The sequence below is a fragment of the Bombus flavifrons genome, chromosome 7 (genome assembly GCF_040668555.2).
Source record: "Bombus flavifrons isolate JBK064 chromosome 7, iyBomFlav1_principal, whole genome shotgun sequence".
NCBI lineage: Eukaryota > Metazoa > Arthropoda > Insecta > Hymenoptera > Apidae > Bombus > Bombus flavifrons.
The window spans coordinates 12733466-12752524 of NC_138448.1; the positions used below are offsets into that span (position 1 = coordinate 12733466).

The 19059-nt window shown below is 44.9% G+C and overlaps 2 protein-coding genes across 4 annotated transcripts in view; one reads left to right on the forward strand and one right to left on the reverse strand.

Annotated features, from left to right (window-relative positions):
• Nucleotides 1–17522, reverse strand: part of LOC138181616 (POU domain, class 2, transcription factor 2) — a 126379-nt gene extending 108857 nt beyond the window's left edge. For 2 of the 3 annotated variants that reach the window (XM_069116599.1, XM_069116598.1), the window contains exon 1: nucleotides 15357–17522. In XM_069116599.1, coding sequence (XP_068972700.1) covers nucleotides 15357–15942 — 586 coding nt within the window. In that variant the 5' untranslated portion in view covers nucleotides 15943–17522. The remainder of the gene's footprint in view (nucleotides 1–15356) is intronic. The other variant, XM_069116601.1, reaches the window with a different exon arrangement.
• LOC138181508 (uncharacterized) lies at nucleotides 16018–18679 on the forward strand. The gene is given in 6 exon segments (XM_081833740.1): nucleotides 16018–16141; nucleotides 17092–17198; nucleotides 17201–17311; nucleotides 17313–17784; nucleotides 17787–17825; nucleotides 18630–18679. Coding segments are annotated over 6 exon segments (903 nt in total).
• The last annotated feature ends 380 nt before the right edge of the window (nucleotides 18680–19059 follow it).

Sequence of the window (19059 nt, forward strand, 5' to 3'; positions counted from 1 at the left end):
GTTGGTGTAGCAGAGTGTAGGTTAATGTACGAACATGCCCGCATAATCAACGACCATCTAAGATCATTAAACCGATGTTTATGCACGATACGTGCGCCTACAAGCGTACGAGATATAATAACAGTAGCGTCATTTGTCTATGTACACGACTTCTATTGCGATCGTCGGGGTTGCGTTACGTAAACGGTGGAAACAAAAGCAACAATTGGACCACCGTGGATGACGTTGTGGTTTATCATTAATTAATAAGCCTGTCTACCTTCGTAGTCGGCGACGATTAACGCTTTCATCTCGATAAAGCAGCACAGAGGGTGCAAAGATGGATAGCGTATCATTGCTGTCGTTCGTGTAGTTACAAATTTGACTGGTAATTTTCAGCACCTGGGCCTCATCAAGATCATTGTGTAAAAATGAGTGGACGATGATTTATTATGTCAGCAGGCAACGAGGAAACGTGGTAAGAAGCTTCGTTGAAATGATAAAAGCGTTCGTCCGAGAAAACGAAATTCGAAGAAGAAAGGGAAAAGCAATCGACGAAGAAAAATCGACATTCTTTTGACGATATTTATCGCCGTTGTCCCGCGATAGTGCACAGAAATTCCAGCGTTCTATCCTTGAATGGAAGATACCACTCTCGTCTAGAAACATTTTTATCGACGTTCAGCGATGCTGTGTCGTTCGAGCAAAAACCGAAGGTCTTTCGACTAGGAAAAGGATTATCGACTTACACGAGAGTATCTAAATAATTTTGTATGCAAAGAATCTCGACGGTACGGTACGGTGTCATAAAATTCCGAACGATCGATATCGCGGAATCCTTGATATGTGCTAATTGACGCGTAATTGACGCGGAATTAACCTTTGCACGTGCCAGGACTGGCGGTAGAAAGCAATTATCGAACGACGTTATCGATCCTTTCTCTCGATTGAAACAAAAAAGAATGAAACGAAAAAAGTTAGTTACACGGAAAAATTCCACGGATAATCGATAGTGAATGATTCTCGACGCGAAAAAACAGAGCCGGTTATCGTTCTGTTCTGTAATGATCGTCTAAACGGATGAGAACGTCGAGCAAAGAAAGGGAAAATGAAACGAAACAAAACGAGAAAGAAAAGGCGCAATTAGTTTAAGGAAAAGAAAATCGGAGGAAAGAAAGGGGAAGAGATGAAGTAATGCAGGCATTCAGGCCGTTTGCGCGGTTGATTATTCATGATTTGGGGAATGCTCGATGCGCTTATGGTCTCGTCGGATTAGCATACCTCGCATAAACTGCGAAATAACATGCTTGTGCACGCATGCACGCAGCGCACGCAACCGCTCGCGCCCGTTCCGCGCACCATTCCCGAGAGAAAAAGGGTGACAGAGGTAGAGAAAAAGACAAGGGAGAGAAAGAGAGAGAGAGAAGGAAAGGGAGGACGTTCGTTGGTGGAAGAAGAAAAAAATTCGCAAGGGAGCGAGGGACGAGGAAACGGCGAGACGATGCAGTTCTCCTCCTAAGCCGAGGCATTAACATTGTGCTTTATCGAAACCGCTCATCGTGGCACATCCGGATTCAAATTACGCCTGGCTTACGCTTATGTTTATTTAACCAGTTATTAAAATTACATTAAGGGGTCTTTCTTAATTATGTCGCTCAGGGAACGTCCTCGGCTCCGAATGAGCGACCTGTAATTCCGGAAGGAATCGTACCGCTGTATTCCAGACAAAGACCAAGCAAAAATGAACGAAGAAGTAAAAAAGAAAAAAAAAAAGAAAATATGAAAGGAGTCGAGAGACAGACAGGAGAGTCTCGCTCGTTGGTCGCGTTTCGAAGGATCGAGCCTGTTACGGAACGATTCTGAGGACAGATTAGTTTGCACGGGGGTCAACGACCTCGGCCTCTGTCTTTTATTCACCGGCTTTCCTTAATATCGACGAATCAAAGCGGCGACGATTGCGCAACTCCATTTAGCAGGACTGTCACCAAGTGGTAACAGCGATCGCGATGGCCTCCATTCCCGAGAAACGGATCTCTCTCCCCTTTCTTTTTTTGAGAAAGGAGAAATTTACCGTCGTTAGACTTGGTCTAGTGAACGTTGAATCATCCGGATCGATAAATTTGAAAATAAAAATAATCCTGTTGCTGGTACTTTTAGAAAATTCGAATTTTAAATTCCGCCAAGCGATTCGATGAATAATTCCTTTTATATATATTAATCACTGTTATATATGCAGCAAGAAAATTACGAAGACGGCGGCCTAACTATCTTGTCGCTCAGGGATTACATAAATTCGAAAATAAGAATAACCAACGTAGCGTTGATATCTTCAGAAGCTTTCGAACCTTAGATTCCACCAGGCATCGCAACAATTTTCATAAATTAATCATCCTCTAGCACCGAGAGAAGATTACGAAGACGTTAGCCTCGGACTATCTTGTCGTTCAACTGGCTCATTCTCGATTGATTTTCTCGAATCCCTCGAACCATTCGTTTCCCGGTCACGAAACCGAGCGACGACAATTATAGCGACAATTTATGCACGGGGCTTCGGCTTGCTAAACGCCAACGTGTATAATAGCATAATTACACCGTGCACCGTCCGAAGTAACAGGCTACAAATTGCGAGCAAATTTCGCATTAGCCCGACGAAGAATCGCTCGAGCTCGCGCCATTGGCCCAACTTGTGTGTTGCACCGTCATCGAGCTCTCAGATGACGCGCCGCGGCCAGCAAGAGAGAAGGATACCAAGCGGCCAGTGACAGTGGAAGAAGGCGTCTATAGGTCTCGTTTACCATCATCATTACCATCACACCCGGCTCCATGACGGTGTTACGTGGTTTAATTTGAATACATGAGGCAGGAAACGGCACTGGGCATTAGCCACGCGTGTTTCTCTCTACGACTCGCATTATCTTTGCTTAAAACGATCCTACGTTTCTCTCCGCCACTCCTGGTGTCGCCATTTCCCGCCGAACCTCTGCTTTGCTGACTCACATAATACCGCGAAATTCGAAACGACCACCGACGTAGCTCTTTTTGCGGATTACATAATCGCCGGCTGATACTGTAAGCCCGATTCATTAGGAGCCATACTAACGGTTCTCGCTACCCAGCAATTCCATGCGAAATTCGGCGCGAATTTCGTTCAAATAGATTCTTTGGTAGACTCGAGATATAGCGGTTATCTTCTGTCATTTGATTCGTATAACTATCACGCGATATTTATCAACTTAGCAATTTTCGTCTCAAGTTATGGATTTTAAACGTTATGTGTGTAAGCGAAGCGATCGGAAATATCGTATCGTGTACATAAATAAAGGAATGAATATTCGAGTTCGTGCGATTGCGCTTCCTTGAGTGATTGCGAATTGAGTTTCCTGAGGTTGTTTCAGGTTGAGCGTGATAATTGGAAATGGTCCCACGGAGAGTGGACCGCAATTAAATCATTCTGGCGCGACGTTAGGCGACTGACAAACGCTTAATATAATAGTGCACTTTTCTAGATTGCTAGTCTCGTTTTAATTAGCACCTTGGTTAGCGTCGACGAGAGCTGAAGATTCGTCAGCGCGACGCGTCCCGGGCCTTTTCGATTGGAATCGCTCATTAACGCGAGCGATCTGAATCCGGCTTTACACGAAACAATATAATTAAATCCGCATCAACGCGGTAACCATCAGACGGACGAGGCCCCGAAACCGCCGAGAGAATAATAAAACCGGCCATGTATAATAAAGCCCGTTTCGAGCCCAGATATTATCGCAGGACCACGAACAAACGCGCGAGACACACGCATTTTTACCTGTTTCGCCTCGTGCAAGTATTACACACGCGTACAATGATCATTTTTGCCCGAAATAGATCATCCCCGGTCTCCCAACTTCGTTGCAAACAAATCGACGATCAGTCGACGATTAATCGATTTCTTTGTTTCGATTTCTATTCGCCCTGTGCTTATACGATCAGAGAATCAACGAAGACTGGATCCATCGCAGTCTGCCAGATGTCGATGCGAACGATTCGTCGTTATCCGGGCATCGTTACCGGTCACGAGATATAGATTTGCATAGGGACATATGGCGCGCGTATCACGTGAAACTGGTGAACGACTCGAGCAACTGGAGAATCCGCAGCAGGATGCGGCGACCCGCAATCACCAGGCCGACAAACCGGCCGATGAAAGTCAGTAACTCGTCCGGGTTCGTCGCGCAGATTGCTGTTGCTTTTTAAAAGTAAAATTCTTCTAACATCGTCGATTTCTCCCTGAGTCCTCGTCCGAACGATTATCACGGTAAAAACCCGGCCATTTTTCCGCGAACGTATCCATCTCTCAGCGAGCAAAAAGCGCACCGCTATCTCGCGACCGACCAGCTACCGTTGTAAAAGATTTTAATTAAATCGCATGGTAAACGCGTTGTCGGTCGATGATCGTCGATATATCATTGACGCGCGAACGGGATAAATAAGCGCGGACAACGATCTATCACTTGAGTGGTCGCGTAATTATCGATAGAATATGTGACCGTCTACCACGCAATCGATAGTTGGCAATTGTCTTCGGCTCGCCAGATACTATGCATGTACTCCGATAGATCAGATTCTATCAGAAATTTTCTTTCTCTTCTCGAATATTCTTTCTTTCGTTGAACAATCGATACTCTTGTTTCTGGAGCTTTTCATTGGAAAGAGAGCGATAAGTCGAGGAAGAAGAGAACCGAAACGCGTATCGCAGAGGCGTGCGTTATTTCCGCGAGTGTCAGCTCGTTTTTGATTTACGTAACAGCGCGAAATTAATAAACGCCAGGGAAATTTCCAAGAATCGGCTGGCGCGCACGGCCTTCGTTCTTCATAAGGATTACAAACGAATTCCATCGGATGATAATCGGCTACGTTTCACAACTGACGCGGAATCCATCGATTCCTGTTTCCTGTGTCTTTATGCTCAATACGGGCGTCCTTCCATTCCACGCTGATGATCCGGAATCGGCTTCGCTTCCCACAGGATCCTATCTGCGTTCGAATCGATCACGCGACCCGCACAAAGCCGCAACTCTGATTCATCCGTTTATCGATCCTCCAATACCACTAACGAGATGTAACGCGAAGGAAAATCCGAGTCATCGGTGTAATCGTGAGAAACTTCTATAATGTCTTTGCACTGTTATAAGATCGATTAACAGGTAGCGAGTTTCGAAGCTGGAGTCTGACGTGGAATTATGGTTTCGTCGGTAGATCGTCTGTGTTATTTAAATTGCCTTCAAGTTCTACGTGTAATTTCATCGTACAGCCGGGAAGAACGGACGCCACGGACTAATCAAAAATACATTTGTCTTTGCGCAACGATAGATAGCTATACGACAACAGGCACCCATTATAATTGGTCTATTGAATAACGGATACCATACATTATTCTGATTTCTGTCCCTTTCTACTTTCCATGGGCTGACTGCTAAAGTCTCGAACTAATCGATCGACTCGAACGTCAACCATTTCGATATAATCAATTCTCTAACTTTTCCTAAAACTGAAATATTGAAATCTTAACATTTTTCTTTGTCTACAGCTAGAAAATAATTTTCAACGTCTGATACGCGTCTCCGTGCTTCCCAGACATAAGTATGAGATAAATTGATGAATTCGTATGAGACTTTCAGTGGAACCAACTGTGTGACTTCTCGTAAAGCTTGAAAACGATTCAAGATTCCTTCATCTTCGTTGCATAAGAAAATCTTGAAAATAATCTTCAACCTTTGATCCGTCTCCCTATCCATCTTTCATAGGTTAATTATAAGCTAATTTGACGAGAACCAACAACTTCTTTCAAAGCTTGAAAATAAGAACTTTAAGAAAGATTAAGAAAGTAATCTTTCATAAACTTTTCTATTTTCCATACGCTGATTATTAGTTAAATTGAACAGCTCCAACACCAAAGGCTTCGATACAACCAACTTCTCTCGAGCCATAAAAACCAAAGTGTTAGAAACGATTGCAAATTTTTCTTCTTTTAAGAAGACCTCGAAAATAATCTTTCACATTACGTCGGATGCAAAAAGCACATACAAACGTTAAGCTAACGAGTTCCAATAGAAATTCAATGTAAGATCTCAGCGGAACACCTTGGCGACGACAAGGTTCGCCTCGTCCTAGGGAATAATTCACGGCGACGCGGTCGAACAGGAGCGCAGGATTACGCTCGTCCTTTCAACCGGACGCGTGCATACGCAGCCTAGCCTGCCAATCCGGAGAATTAGCATACGCGAGCGCCAAATACGGCGAGCGGCTCAGCTGCGCGCACCGTGCCGACAAATACGATGAATATGGTGATTTCCATCATTTATCCGGCTGGCTAGGCGCAAACGTTCCTGGTCCTTGAGGCGCGATGCGCCGCGAGCGCACGCCTCGCATATTGAACGCGGCACGCGGTATAGTTCGCTGGTATTAGCGATTTCCATTTGCTCGGGGGCTTCGGTGCATACACCGAGGATAGAGAAAAATGAAAACAACGAAAAACGCGTGGGAAAATAGAGAAGGTATCTACAGATCCTTGTGACCGATGAGCTACAATAAAACTCAACAGCAAGCATGGAATGAAAAATAATGAGCTTCGTGTACCGGGGAACGGTGAACATTTTATTTTCGGTTTACAAACACACGGTTTATCGCGAGCTTGGTAATTCCGGTGATGAATATGGAACGGCGAGAGGAAACGAACCGCGGGATGAAAAATTAGCATTAAAATACTGGAAAATTTCCTCTAAAAATATCCTGGCCGATTATCAACCAGATCGACGAGATAAAGATGAATATGCATGACGCGTAGTCGTACCGGCTATCGAAGCTACGCTCTCACGTGCACAACCAGATAGACCGGCAACCCGTGAAAACTAGACTCGAATCGCGTGCTACATGAAACATCTCGCATCTCGTACTATATCTCGACGATGGCCAAACCGTGATATAAAAAAATCGGACAGAAAAGGAAAAGGAACGAGTGGAATAAAGAGCGTGGGTGAAGCAAGGTCTATGCTCGTAGTTCTACGACTTGCTCGCCGTATTATCTCGCCGTACGTGGCATTATAGGTTTCATTACGAGAAGTACATTTCCTTTTCCGAAGTGCACCGCGAATTGCAAGGACGTCCGTGTAGCTCTTTGCCGCGCGAATCACTCGTCCAGCTTCGACGCATTCGTCATCGACGCGAGAGAGATGGTATCGTGGCTGCGCCGGGGGATAAGGGAGCCGTGCCGCTCGCGCTCATAATTTGCATGTCTCGACCGGTGCCACGGGTAACGAAGAGTTATGGACGTGCGAGAGCTGGTCAGAACTTTTCGCGGAGGAAAAACACACGAGTCTCTTGGAGATTACGATCGACACCGACGAGTAACTTGACGCGGGACTGATGTCTCGCGGTGTAATGTATCTAAGAGGATTTAATGTCTAAACGTTGGTTAGAAACTATTGCTACGTGTAAATTGCTACGTAGAAATTGCTACGTGTAACGTGAAATTGCTAGTGATTTGATTTCGTGTTAGCGAGTTGCTGGAGCAAGTAAAATGTAAAGGGGACCAAAAGATGGACCGGTTGTCTCGCGTATCACGGAAGAGGCGTGAAAAGCCGAGTAGGCACGTGGCCAGAAACCCTTCGGTTGAATGTTTAAAGAAAGGCGCAGAAAAGTCGGTCGCGTGTCGCGGTGATTTGTCGATGGCCGTGTGTTGTAGGTTCGCGTACGTGTACACACGTACGGCACACGCGTAGGTAGTACGCGGAAAGGTGTCCCCGTGAGTTAGAGCAGAAGGGTTGCAAGGTAGGTATACCTGGTCGTGCGAGACTCCCCGCATGAAAGAAGTACACGAAAAGATAAAGAAGGAGAAAAGAAAAAGAGGTAGGGCAGAAGAAAGAGAAAAGAGAACTGCCACGTGACCCCTGCACGGTCCTCCATTCCTTATTGGAATCCTCCTGGCCCAACCTGACCTATCCAAGGTAAGATTTATCCGGCGGCTTTACCTGCCACCAACTATATAGCCACCTTGGTACCTTCCTCGCTGTCTGTGCCTACCTACCGGGAATCCCCACATTCCCATTCTCATTCCCCATTCCCGTGAACCGGCCTCCACCCGTCCACCCACCGCTTCAGGTCACGTATCCTAGGCCTTTTCGTACGGATCGAGCGTGTCCCGACAACGTAACAGGTGAGATTTCCGTGCTGCCTAGAATCCACGGCTCTCTTTCAGCCTCTCCTTATATAGGCTGCACCCTTTGTATTCCGTACAAGTTACTTATGACGATCGCAAATTGGTCGATTCAGTCAAAACAATTTCCACGTAGGACGTAGTCTACAGGATAGAACCTTCGATAATCAACATGTTCCCTGTCGATTGAACTTTGTATGTCTTATTCGTGGCGTTGTAGTTGTTGTTTTACGTTACTTCGAGAGATCTCTATAGATCATTTAGCAATTTATCTTGTTGTTGTAACATTCAAAGCATGCAAATTTTTTGAATATTCTCACACTAACATCATTGGTAACGTATCGTTGCAAGTCAATCTCTATCAAGATAATCAAAATAATTGACCCTTAGGAAAGAAGAAACGTTTCTGTTCTTTGTACCATACATCAGTTACTTCGATGTCTTTGGTAGTTACACCAAAGAGAATTCTTCCCCGGAGGAAGCGTCTAGCAGTCTGCGGCGTCAACTCGGCATTGTTTTCTTGCGGGCAGTGACACGCATCCCACGACAAATTTCAATCTCTTCATGCAAATCTGTCCCTTGCTGTTCGCCGGTGATTTTCATAAAACCTATCGTCCACCACCTACGAGTCACGTGCCCACGAGTTTGTCGAGAGAAACCAACATACGAGTGCCGACATAATAGGTGGGATTTAGCCCGAACTAGCCCGAAGCGTTTCGAGCAGGTTCCGGCCGTCCTTAATACGAAAGCCGAGTAGGCTATAATCGGAAAGCCGCTGGACAATGCAAATGGGACCGCGACGGCGTTATTATGAATTCCGGCCTCCGCTCACACCCGCTGTTCTCCTACCGTCAGTGTGATGTAAGACAAAAACGACGAAGCGGCGCTTCCGGCTCAGCCGAAACCAAGGATTTTCATTAAAGTCTCATTAGTGGCATTCTGACGTTTCGAAGTCGATCTTAAACAGGCGATAATTAGCGGGGAAGCGAACGAGTAACGACGTTAATTCCCTGTTATATTAATTAGTCGAATCTTGTGAACGAATGTTTTAAACGAAATGAATTAAGGGTATCTTTATTATAACAACAAAGCTGACTAAAACCGTGGCGCGCGCTGCCAAGATCCGCGCGATGCATCGTTGCTATCTCAACTGATTATCTTGATTCGATTCTTACTAAGAAAAGGAGCAAGTATGGGGGAAAAGAGAAAGAGAGAGAGAGAGAGAGAGAGAGAGAGAGAGATCGTAAGGAAGAAAAAAAGGAGAGGTAAAAGCTGTTGGTTATTCCGCGAAAAGGAAAAAGCTGTTGATTATTCCGCGAAAAGGCAAAAGCCTATTTAACTTCGTAATCTCGATTCAATTAATACGAGGAATTCACTCATCCAATCGTACGTCGGATCCTTACCTCGGAAAACCGTGTTGGTTACAAAATTACCATGATTTTTCAGAACGACCATAATCCAACTAACACCATCCCGGAAATGCCCAAACGGGCCAGAACACATTATTCATTCGAGTTTGCGTTGGCCTACGAAATTTACACGAACGTGAAATGCGTGTTAGCCGAGCCGGGGCGCGCGTTTCCGGTCGCCTCTCTTTCTCCTCCGTCCTGAGAACACCACGCCGTCTTTTTATCTCGTTGGCCCCGAGAGCCAAGCCTTCATTTCTCAAGTGACGCGCGCGAGATTGCCGATCGATAAAAGGCCGTTTCACTCGGCTCGATAGCGACGCAAATCGCAAAAATAAATATATTATTCAGTCAGGATTAATCGATCGCCATGCAATGTCAACAAACGCCATTTCCTTTTGCACGGAACGCATAAGATATCTGTGGCATGCGTCCGCGATCTGTCGCTAGGATTTCGTCCGCTGCGAGCCTCGATCGGGCACCCAGATCATTTGCGACTGTTGTCGCGTTATCGAACCTGAGGGATGCTAAAAACGTAGATCCAATCCTCGATTGCATAGCTGTTTACGTACACCGATCGGGATAATCTTCGTGTCCTCGAAGGGAGATCGCAGTCTTTGCACGATGTTTGCGATCAAGCAACTATGTACACATCCGCTAGACTAATCGGAAATCTATACTTTCGATAATGTCTACAAGTATACGTGTACCTATGTGAGGTATTTGGAGCAGATTGCTCGAAGCAAATGAGAAAACGAGTCCGTGGCGGACTGTCAGGTTACTCCATGTGTAACCCTGAAGTCGAAAGACCATTATAAGGATATGTGAAGAATTTACTTACATTTTAATCTATGCTTAGATAACAAATAAGATCTATGTATGTTTTTGAAACTTAATCCCGTGATTCGTGATGATTTCTCAGTTGGACCATCTGCCAGAGAAATCTAATTTTCCCGAGCTTTTTGATCACTCAATAATCAATGTATCAACTTCAATCAATGCATTATCGTTGCTAGGATCTTGATAAACAAGTTGGAGGTATTGCAAGGAAGAGGCAAAGTCACGGAATCGAGTGACATTCGTGGCACGCAGCAATGAAAATGTTAAGGAAACGAAGAACGAAAGGAAGCCTCAAAGTTGGTTGGAGAGAAACGACTTCGAGGAACTGTCGTCGGGCTACACGAAACTCGAAGATCAATGAAGATCATGGACGAAAGCGAAGAAAAAGAAGGAAGAACCGTGAGTACTCTCACGAGTCGGAAAGGAGCCGTCTAATTTTCCGCACGCGAGTGATCCGACGGCACTCGGGAGAGCTGCAACAACTCGTTTTCTTGCCGAGAGATTCCACTAACGAACGAACAGACTCGTACTACGCACCACAGCCCCCTTTCTAATAATTACTCCGTCGAAAAGAACGTATGTCGAAAGGGGAATTTAATTCGAGCGTATCCGCGGGTCGGATATCGGGCGATGAAAAGGAAAGAAAACACAGTTTAAGGACCGTCGTATGGTTTTCGTTAGCGGTGGATATAGAGACGGAAGCATCGATCGCGAATTTATTAAGGTACAGATTAGCAACGATTCATCGACGATAAACATCCGGTGGTCGGTAATTAAACTGTTAAAGGGCATATAATAACTTCGAGCGTCTGACGTGATTTACTTACCATCGAATATTATCATAATTAATTACACGTGGCCGAACCGGTGCGGTATATAATTAGCAGAAATCGCAAGATTGCCGATCGATCGACGATCATTATCTCATTTTGAGTTTTACAGCGCGTATTAAACGAGAAACGAGAAAAGAAAGGAGGGAAAAGAAAACACGAGAAAGAAGAAAAAGAAAGGAACATTCGTCGACGATGGTTTGGCCATCATTCGAGAAAAACGAAGCGTGTTCGAATGGCTTGTTAAAGGAAAGAAGGATCGAGCATCAGAATATGTCGCTTGGAACGACGAACAACGACTGGATATCGAGAGAGAAACGAAGGAGCATCGATGGAACGAAGGAAAACGAGGAGGTCTACGCAAGAACAAAAGAGGAATACAAGCACGTACGGGACATTGGAGGGATGAAATCAATATGGAGAGCGTATCGAAGAAAATTATTGTTATCAAGGTTGCGCAGGGCCATCCAGCGTGAAACGTCATTTTCAGGTTCAAGCCTCATGGCTTACTGCCGCGCGATAGAGATTGCTCGAGCATAGAATCTAATTATGTGATAAACATTGTTGCGCGGCACACCTGCTCGTAAATAACATAGAATCAAACACGTATCACGTTACACCGTAATACACAAGGCCCTCGGGAGGAGAACAGGTCCCTGGACCCTGGCGAACCGCAATCGACTATCTTCGATATAAGGTACTCGGTCCTGCGCGTGTTCCTTGCCAGGATTAATTATATTCTCCCCTATCGAACATAAATTAACACGACGAAAAGAAGGAGGCACGATATACCGAGTAATTACGCTTTTCGGTGTGATACATCGTAACGCAACCAACCAGCTGGTTTGCACGTTCTTGCTCCTCGTGAAAATCGAGGACATACGAAACAAGGAAAAGACGTGAGATGTAATGTTCGATTATAGGGCAGGAATGTCGCTTTCGAAGAACGTGACGGATGAATAATAACCGCGAGACGGTAGATCGTTGCTCGAAACTCCAATAAAACGAACTCAGGGCTATTAATGTTATATAAGGGGGAGGGGGTATTATCTGGAGCACTCTACGATTTCACTTCAAAAATGGATTTTTCGTCGTATCGCGTTGCTCATCGAAAATAACCGCACGATCACGCGCTTACGTGGAATATTTATTCAAACAAGCCTTAGAGCTAAGACCTTATCGACAGATACGATATCGGCCAACTTTTTCTCACCGGCATCAACTACGCCGTCTGTTTGCAGTTGCATTTTTGAATATTAGTGCAATTATGTAGACACGCATACATATACCGGTCGCTGCGTTGAACAGCCGAGATACCGAAACACGGTCGAGCACAAACGAACGCACCAGTCACGATAATTGCCCGCGGATTAAACATAATATGCTCGCGCCGTTATCGATAATACGAAATCAAAGATAACTCTTCGTTTTTTCTCTCTTATTTTTTTCTTTCCTTCATTTTTTTTTTTTTTTTTTTTTTACTCATTTTTCTCGAAGTCGCGATTAACAAGGGTATGTATTAGATGCTCGACGTTGAAATCGAAAACGCTCTATTCGACAGTGGTATCGTTTTTATCATAAGTTTCAATAAAAATAAATACTATTAGTTGCTGAATTTCATGTATGTAACTTTTGCAGGAGCTTTGCTACTAAGAACACGATCATTTCTATTCTTTTCTGTTTTCTTCTTCTTCCTCCTATTTCCTAGTTTGTAATGTGTTACGAACGCTCGACTCTTATCAGACTATTCCATAGCGCTGTTTACATTGCATTTTATTGAAACTAATAAAGATCCGGCTGTTTAAAATCAGATAATGCTCGCCTCGACTTGTATCATTTTAATTATGATCATTCTTGTTTTCGTGGCGTCGCGAGCCTCGCGACGCCGACACATTACTCCGCGATAATAAACATGAAAGATAACTCGACGTACAGCCAAGTATAAGTACAATAATATTTAGTTTTTATAGAATAATCAGTGAATTTATCGGTGGTAAATCGAGCGGACGATACACGAGAATTTTTCCTATCTTTCCTCTGTCCCACTCTCGTATTCTACCATCGATCTATTCTTTATCAGCGAATGCGTCGAAATCGAGGTAAGAAGTTTTTCTATGCTGGTTTTATCTGTCGATTGGATCGTCGCTGTTCACGTGTCCACTACTTCAAACACGTGTCATTGAGGCTGAATTAAAACTGTATTAAGACTGGTCGATACGTATCATAAGCTCGAGCAAAACATATTCAACGATACGTCGAATAGCTTAATGTTCTCGTCGAAAATATGTTCGTGTCTCGTATGATGTCACCATGCAAGTTCGACTAAATAAAAACCAAAACGTTACTGGTATTTGCTCGAGTAGTCAATCGACATACACTTTACTGTCATGAATCATAAGGCTTAATAAGACGCAAATTATTGACACAATTTAATCAGTTGAGACGCAGATACGGTGAAAACCGATGTTTTAGATAAACACGATTATTAAGAAGCGGCGCTCAATAAACGAATGACCACTATTTCCTTTAAATAACGATGACTATCGTTCCAGTTAACGATAAGAATACACCACGTACTTTCTGATGGAAAATACGCTTCTTACTCGTATGACGTAACGCTAAAAATTACAAGAACAAGCAAGAAGCGCGAATTTCAATTACATACGTGTATACGTTGCTTCGAACGAAACGCTACACGAATTTATTCATGGAGAATTCCCTTATGGCGAAGGGAAATCGTTGGCAGATTGCATGCACGCGGCAACGACGGGCGCGCAACGAAAGGAACATCTTGTAAAAGGGAATTCACCTTCCCATCGTAAAACCGTGCCGCCGCAATTGGCAAACCTTCCATGTTTTTGCGTATGAAAACGCAACGAAACGCAACGAAACCCGGTTTCAGGTAAACTCCGATTCTCGCGATCTCGCGCCGCTTATTCCTACAATGGAACGAACGTACAATGCATCGATCATTCGACGAGCTGAAGGTAACAATGGCCCGTGCCAAGGTTGTGCGGGGGTGGCAGCGTCGAATGCAAGCAGGGAGGCTCCATTGACAGCTGACGGATCGAACGTTTTCCCCCAAAATGCACGGGATCGTTTCATGTTTCGTTCACGGACAAATAGCGGCTGGCATGACGCATACGTTCGTTTGTCTCGGAAATCTCCGGTTTCGTTACCGAACCAACTCTTTGGGAAATCGACAGAGACAGAAGGAACCGCTTAATCGTCCTATTGATACGAGTAGTCTGATACCGACCACGGTAAACAGTGTATTCGAAGATCTTTAACGTTACGATACTACCAATCTTTAATATATATTTTACCAATAATATACTGCATATAATTATGATTGTACTTAAAATGATTTGATAAAAATAGACAAATGTGTAATAATTATGTTTCTATATACGTAAAAGAACAATATTTTTATAATTATATACAGTAAGAAATCCAAAATATGTCGTACTTGGTAGTTTTAGTGTCAACTCTTAACTGCTATGGAAACGGAAATAAGTTAACTCTTTGCTGAGATACCTCGATAAAAAATTCAAATCTAATCTCACAAGTTATAATTTTAAGACCCGATCTAATTGAAGATTACTGCAACACTTAGCGTCATGTTTTATTTCACATTGAATTTATAACACCATTTATATCTAACGTTCGCGATACTCTAGGATTCCATAGAACCAATTAAGAATTCAAAATTGGAACTTCCCTTATACAAACAGACTAAAGTTTGGGCTCGCTATTTATAACTTTATAATTAACTATCACGATTGAGGGCACTCTACCTATTATCTATCTTGCCAAACAATGAAATCATTTAAGGAAGCAATAAAATTAATATCATAATCCAGTAACCGACAAGAGTAAAATTCTAAGATTCAAATGAGTAACTGGTTGCGCAAGCGGATGTAAAATCGGAAATGCCGAATTACCAGCGCGACTTATTGCCTCATCTCGAATCACTCGCGATATTATAATCCGTTGCGTCACCCTGATTTATCGTTATACGCGCTCGTCACCATAATTCCATCGCGCTGTTTCGGCAAAAACGCGCCATGCAACGCGATAAGTAGAGAGAATTTGCATGTCTCGAAGACTCACCGTTTTCGGTGCCTCGAAGGGGGCCAGAAGGACTCCCGCCGGTGGAGACCCCTTCGTCCTCGCTGCTGCTGCTGCTACCATCACTGGGACTGAAACTTCTCCTGCTGCCAGTCCCTCTGACGATCTTCTGTCCGCTACCGGCTGTACCGTTATTATTGTCGTGCATCCTACTCTGCAGTCTCTCGTGTATAGTCCTTACGCGAGAATGTAGCCTCTGTTGTTGAAGGGAACCCACCGAAAAGTCCAAAGGCTGATCGATTTCCGATTGAATCTGCGACTGTCTTTGTACTTGACCGCATACCGTGCCAGCAACCAGACTCTGCGACTGAGGGACTTGCTGACCGAGAGGCGACACTTGCTGTTGCTGCTGTTGCTCTTGATGAACGGTACTTGGCGGACTCCACCACTGGTGACCACCTTGAATGGATCTCCAAGCCTCGATGGTGTTGTTGTTCGTCGGGCTGGTCTGCTTTTGCTTCTGTGGCTGCATCTGCATCTGCTGTTGAGACTGTTGTTGCTGTTGAACCATCGCAACCTCCACCAGGTTATTGTTCTCCAGCAGATGCATGCTGGGGGTCTGCGTCATCGACGACGGCAAAACGAAAGAGGAAGCGGCCACCGAGGGCGGGCTCGGCTCTTGACGCTGTCGATGAATGGAATGATGATGTTGCTGTCTGTGCTGCTGATGTTGAACCGACTGCTGTTGTTGGTGTTGTTGTTGCTGCTGCTGCTGTTGTTGTTGCGAACTAGATGGTACGACAACCGGAGGCGGAATTTGCCGGACGGTCCGCGCGGCCTCGGCGACCCACCGGCGCACCGCCTCGCTGTCGAGACCCGCCAGCCCTGCGGACTTTGTTTTCGACTGTCCTCCGGGCGATGATAAACCCTTATCGGGTATCAGGCCGGGTAGCGCGAGGACCCCGGTGCCCGCCACCGCGACCCTGGGTCCCGAAACGCCCCCGTAAGCAGCCAACGCCGCGAGATCCAACGTGGTCACCTGCTGGCTCTCTTTATCGGACAAGTTTCGCTATTCTTCCCCCTCTTGTACTATTAGACGTCCTATTTTATTGTTGATCAGATGCGTCGATCTTGTTTATCACTAATATCGCGTTACACTTGCAACACCAATAGTTTCACTCCAGACAGAGTAGGTTTATACGATGTATCTTTGCTTCTTCGACATTTATATTATTAATGTCACAAAGGAGAAACGTCTTTACAAATACAAAATATCCTGTGGATGTTTATTATCCTTCGATATCACAGTATATTCCTGAAGAAACACTACACTGATAAGCACAGATATGTTCCTCCGACACGTTCCGAACGTATCCCAGTCTCGCACGGTCACCGGCTCTGCAGTCACTCGTTACATGAATTTATCAGTCGCGTCCATTACACGAACACTTCCCGATAGATATAGTTATTAAACGGAACAGCGTGACAAACACGTATGGTCGTTATTATCGCATAGTTCCTGCCTCCGCTTCCCGTGCAATTCACCTGTCATCGAATCAGACTGCCAAACACCTCGCGTCGATTTCTCTAATTGCCACCAGCGCCAACTGTCAGCTGTTCTACAGACGACTGGTCCACGCGTTTTTCACCGCGTAGAAACGTGCACCTTGCAGCCCGCGAATATTCAAAAATCCTACTGTCCCTCTGACCTGTCATCAACGTGTCAGACACAGCGTCAGCCATCAGTGAACTCGCGAACAGTTTCGATGCTCTCCAGCAGAACGTACGCGAGCATGTTCGATCGTAAATCTCTCTCAAAATCCTTTCGATTCCATTGCAAACCGTCACGATATCACTGTGTCACATTTGAAGCTGGCGAATATCTCCCGTGGTTCCGCGTTCCACACGTGCGGTACCGTTTCGTCATAAGTTTCACACACACCGCGCGACTCAGCTTTCCCCTCGGTCGTTCCCCGAGGTGTTCGCGGTGCGAGATCGGTGGAAAGAGCAAAGTATCGTTATCGCAGGAACACGAGCATCCGCGACGAGCTACGGCGGTGGCAGCTACGGCTGCGGCGGCTGGTACGGCGGTCAGATGCTGTCGCGTGCATGTGTGCAGCTACACTAGAGGGCCCACGTACGCCCGGTCGGCCGCCTACCGGCCACGGGGAACGCGGACGCGTACGCGGACTGTCGAACGCAAAGTGGGGGAGTTGTTTGAGGAAGAAAAGAGACAGAACGATTCTAACCTCGGCATGAAACGCTGAAAGCACAACGAAGAGGTTCGACTAGAACGAAAAGCAGCGGACGAACGCCTGGACGTTCATACTGGTGGGGAAACAAGCAGCGTCGGTGGGGAATGAAGCTCCAATCGCAAAGGAACGCGGATCACGCGCGACTCCGCCCGGCAAGGAAAGGCGAGTTCTCTGGTCGCGAGCGCGAGCGCGCCTTTTTACCTCGCGTGTACCGGCTACTACTGCTGCAACCAAACCACGGATAGAGGGAGAGAAGGTGAGTACATTTGCATATGCGAGAAAAGCGACCAATCGCGGCACTCGCTGCCCCCTCTGACTCGATATCGCGATAACGATTAGAGCTTTCGAATAAATACAATATAAACAACTAACACCGATGTCGTTACCACGTCCACTCTTGTAAACATCAAGCATTGACTATGTAAATATTATCCCAATGGAGGGCGCTTCTTTATAAGGCTCATGTATATACGCAGAACCACTGGACGCAATTAATTCACATGAGCGTCACAGGTGGCGTTTTTTCAACGTTAGTGGCGCAGCTGTCTCGCGGTGCAAAATTATGGAAACAGGTTGGTTTCGACTATTTTTATAATTGCTAGATCGTAGTTTCTGCTTTGGCGATGAGTGTTTTTCGTATGGTGTAAGGTATTTAGGTAGAGTAAAGATAAAGACGATAGGAAGCTTGAAAAAAATTAGTTGAAAAAGTAACAGTGAGAAGTCTTTATCAAGACATCTATCACCCTGTTTTCTGTTAATCTCGATAGTAATTTGGCGGGAAACGGTGTTTATATCGTCACTTATAGAAAACGTTAGAAGTTTTCGATAAATTTCGACAAAATAAGTGATCTCCAAATTCGATTCTACATGTTGAAACGCTTTTGGCATGACCTGAAGGACAAACTGTTTGGCTGATACTGTCTGCAGTCGGATGAATCTTAGATTAACAACAGGTGAGTAAGTACACATACATGTATGTATACTTTTAAAGGTTAAACCCGCTTGGTTCAACGACCTCTCGAACAATAGCGTTATTGTGTGTTGAATATGTACGCATTAGCAAATGTAGTAAAACAACCAATAATACATAATAATACAAGAACAGTGTAACCAAGTTACAGTACCCATAGCAGCGATAGCGTTTATCTATCGAACCGAACCTTCGATATCGAATTACATACTTCGAAACTAACTAAAATCCAAACACTTACTTGATTGATTTTCACGAACTTAACGTCGCAAATTATAAATACGTTCGATGATGTATCTCAGACGCCATTTTTTTCTGTATCACTCCTGGCCATATCACAACCCCGCGATAGTATACAAATATTCAGGAATCCCTATCCCGTCCGCCATTCCTCCGAGTCCGACTCTCACCTATCATATTTCTATGCACACACATTGGAACCCACCACTCCCAACATTTAAATGCGGCATGCGCAGTGCCAGTGCAAAAAAAATGAGTCGCTTTAAAGTGGGCCTTTATT